Raw genomic sequence first — 3,521 nt, 5'->3', positions numbered from 1 at the left:
AAAAAAAAAAAAAAAAAAAACCTGACTATATTGCTCCCTTGCTTAAACCCCTTCATGTTTCCCTCTAGACTCTAAAGCAGTGGCCTCCAAGGTGAGGTATGCAAAATGATTACAGGGTGAAGGAGCAGAATATGTATTAGAATTTTATGGTTTTTTAAATCTTAAAACTAGGAAATCAAGCATTACTGATACTGATCTTTAATATACAGACTGACAATTATACATATATATAATATATAAACAAATATACAGAGATTGGAGGCACATGCTAAAACATTTATACTGACAGCGATATATAGTCCAAAATTTGGAAACCATTGACATACAGGACAGAGTTGAAGCTCTTCAGCATAGCATTCAATGCCTTCCACATGGTGATCTCTATGCCCTCACCTCCTCCCCACATGCATTTTATTTTTTCAGCTACACTGAATGACTTGTCGTTCCCTCATTTTTCTCTGCTCTCTTACCTCTGGGACTTTGCTCGTGCTGCTCTCTTTTGATTGGAATGCCCTCCCTCACACTTTCCTCTGGCTTACTTTCCTTCATCTTCTAGACTTAACTTAGGAATTCTTTCAACAAATATTTATTGAGTACCAACTGTGTGCTAGACACTGTTCTATGAACTGGGGATGCAGTAGCAAACAAATCAGACACAAAATTCCTACCCTCTGCAGCTTACATTCTAGTGGAAGAGGATAGTAAAAAAATTTACTAAAAATAAGCAAATTAAATAGCACGTTAGTTCTAAATGCTATGGGGAAAAATAAAGCTGGATAAGGAGAATGGGATAAGGGGGCAAGGGCGAGTTCAGAGAAGGGTTGTAGTATTAGAGTGGCAAGGGTAGAAGATGCTGAGGTGAAACTTGAGCAAAGATTTGAAGGAGGTGGAGTTAGTGAGGCAGATATCTAAGAGAATGACATCCCGGGCAGAGGTAACATCCTGAGCAGGGAAGACACAGGAGTATTCCTTTTATATTTGAGGAACAGTAAGAAGATGTGTATGGGTGGAATGGTATGAGTAAGTGGGAGACAGAAAAATTGAGTACATAGAGGCAATGTGGGACCAGATTGTATAGGGTATGGTAGGTCATCAGGAGTTTGGCTTTTACTCTGAGAACCCTTGAAAGAATTTGAGCACAGGACTGATATATCTGACTCAGGTTTTAACAAAATTGCTCCAACTTCTATGTAGAGAATACACTAAAAGGGAGCAAGGCTGGAAGCAGGGAGACCCAAGAGTGGGCTACATTAATATCCCAGGTGAGAGATGATGGTGGCTCAGACTTGATCATAATGAAGGCAATAAGAAGTGGTCAGATTTTGAAGGTAGAGCCAATGGTCTTTGCTGATAGATGGGATATAGGGTAAGAGAGAAAGAGAAAAATAAAGGATAATTCCGAAATTTTTGGACTGAGCAACTGGAATTGCCATCCACTGAGATGGGAAAAGTTGAAAGTAGAATAGCTTGGTGGAAAGTAGGGACATGAGTAGCTCAGTTGTACTTATAAGTTAGAAATGCATACTAGACATCTAGGTGGAGATGGAGAAAAGCCATTGATATACAAGATTGGAAATGAGTAGAGAGGTGTGAGCTGGAGATTAATATTTCTGAGCCATCAGTATATAGGTAGTCTTTAAAGTCATGTGACTAGACAAGATCAACAAGGGCATGAACACAGAAAAGGTCAAGAACAGAGCCCCAGAACATACCTGGGGTACTTCCTCCAGCTAGGTCAGGTTTCCATCTCTGGGTTTTCACATCCCCAGGTGGACCTGCTACCCCGGGTTTCCCGGTCATAGCACCAATGACACAGTATGGTTACTGTCATTATCATTGTCCTCATAGGGCTTGGAGTTCCCAAGCAGATAGTCATTCTTGGGCCACAGCACATCCTATACTTAGGGAGTGGTCCAGGCCAGGACAGTATGGCTTCAAATTGTGTCAAAGGAGAGCTTCCCAACCTTTTATTATATCCCAGCATCCAGATACAAATGGTAATACTCACGGCACACACAGGAGCAAATAGAGTAGGCTACTTCTGGCCCTGAGGTATCTTGAAGGGTTGAGGGGGATCAATATCTTGGTGCATCTGTACTAGATTTGGAAGATCTAGTCTAACCCATTCTTTCCCTCCCCTCCCCCTACCACCTTCAGAGAAGCTGCTGCTGGCTTGGACTGAGGTGGGGATGCCCCTCCAGGATGTGTCTGTGGCTGCCTGCAATTTCTGTCGCCGTCCTGTACACTTCGAGCTCATGAGTGAGTGGGAACGTACCTACTTCGGGAATATGGGGCCCCAGTATGTCACCACCTATGCCTGAGAAGCCAACTACCTAGGATTCACACCCCACCTGCACTTCACTTGGGTCCAGGCCTCCTCTGTCTTCTGCTTTGTTGTGTGCCTCTAGCTGAATTGAGCCTAAAAATAAAGCACAAACTGCAGCATGTGTAGCCTTTTATTGGACAGGGAACAGACAAATGCACTCTACCTGACTCCCTCATACAAGTGGCAGATCTGAGGAAACCATAGGTCACTTGTTGGTTACCATTCCATTTTACCAACAGGGAAACAGAATGAGAAAGAGGAAGGAAATGCCCAAAAACTACACAGTGAGTTGCACAGAGCCGGGATACTAAGCAGATTTATTTGAAATAGCTCTTCTCCAATGGTTTCAATAAAAATCCAGGGATTGACTCTTCACTGGTAATCTGGGCCCTGGAAATCTGGGCCCAGGGTAGCCCCTGAAGCCAGGAGATGGGTCAGCCCTAACCAAATTCCCTAGAAAGGAGTGGTTTCCCAAAACCAGAGGTATTTTCCAGAAGGGGATATGGATGTCTTCCTCAATCCATTATCCTCTCTCCCTCCCATGGCATCCCACAGAACAGGATTTACCAGTCCAATTTTTTTTTTTTTTTTTTTTTAAGACTGAGTCTCACTCTGTCACTCAGGCTGGAGTACAGTGGTATGATCTCAGCTCACTGCAACCTCCGCCTCCCAGGTTCAAGCGATTCTCCTGCCTCAGCCTCCCGAGTATCTGGGATTATAGGCATGTGCCACCATGCCCAGCTAATTTTTGTATTTTTAGTAGAGATGGGGTTTCACCATGTTGGCCAGGCTGGTCTTGAACTCCTGACCTCATAATCCACCTGCCTAGGCCTCCCAAAGTGCTGGAATTACAGGCGTGAGCCACCAGGCCCGGCCTGGGTAGTTTTTAATGCAGGGCCTGACATTGAGCAGGTGCTCATTCTAGGCCTGTTGGATGAAAGACATGTAGGCAGTTGATGGTCTAACAGAGGAGCCAGATATAGATGGTACTGGTCCAGTATGACGAGCTCCAGTATTCTGGGAGCTAGAGGGAGTGGGCACATTATGGCTAGAGAGGGTGAGAAGGACGAAATTGGAGAGGCTTTGTGAGTAAGGAAGTTTTTATGATGCATGTTGAAGTACATGTGAATATGTTGTAAGAATATTCCAGAATAAGGGAATTCCATGAGCAATGACCTAGAGATAGGAAAGCAGG

General features: G+C 44.0%; 1 protein-coding gene across 1 annotated transcript in view; it reads left to right on the top strand.

Moving 5' to 3' along the window:
* The window catches only part of ALAS2 (5'-aminolevulinate synthase 2), a 26,383-nt gene extending 23,938 nt beyond the window's left edge, over positions 1–2,445 (top strand). The window contains 1 exon segment of the mRNA XM_011933782.1: positions 2,158–2,445. Within this exon segment, the coding sequence (XP_011789172.1) occupies positions 2,158–2,321 (164 nt within the window). The 3' untranslated portion in view covers positions 2,322–2,445.
* Positions 2,446–3,521: the final 1,076 nt, after the last annotated feature.

Source organism: Colobus angolensis, unplaced genomic scaffold (assembly GCF_000951035.1).
Source record: "Colobus angolensis palliatus isolate OR3802 unplaced genomic scaffold, Cang.pa_1.0 Scaffold1293, whole genome shotgun sequence".
NCBI lineage: Eukaryota > Metazoa > Chordata > Mammalia > Primates > Cercopithecidae > Colobus > Colobus angolensis.
The sequence above is the reverse complement of the archived record's forward strand: the minus strand, read 5'-3'. Positions and strand labels throughout refer to the sequence as shown.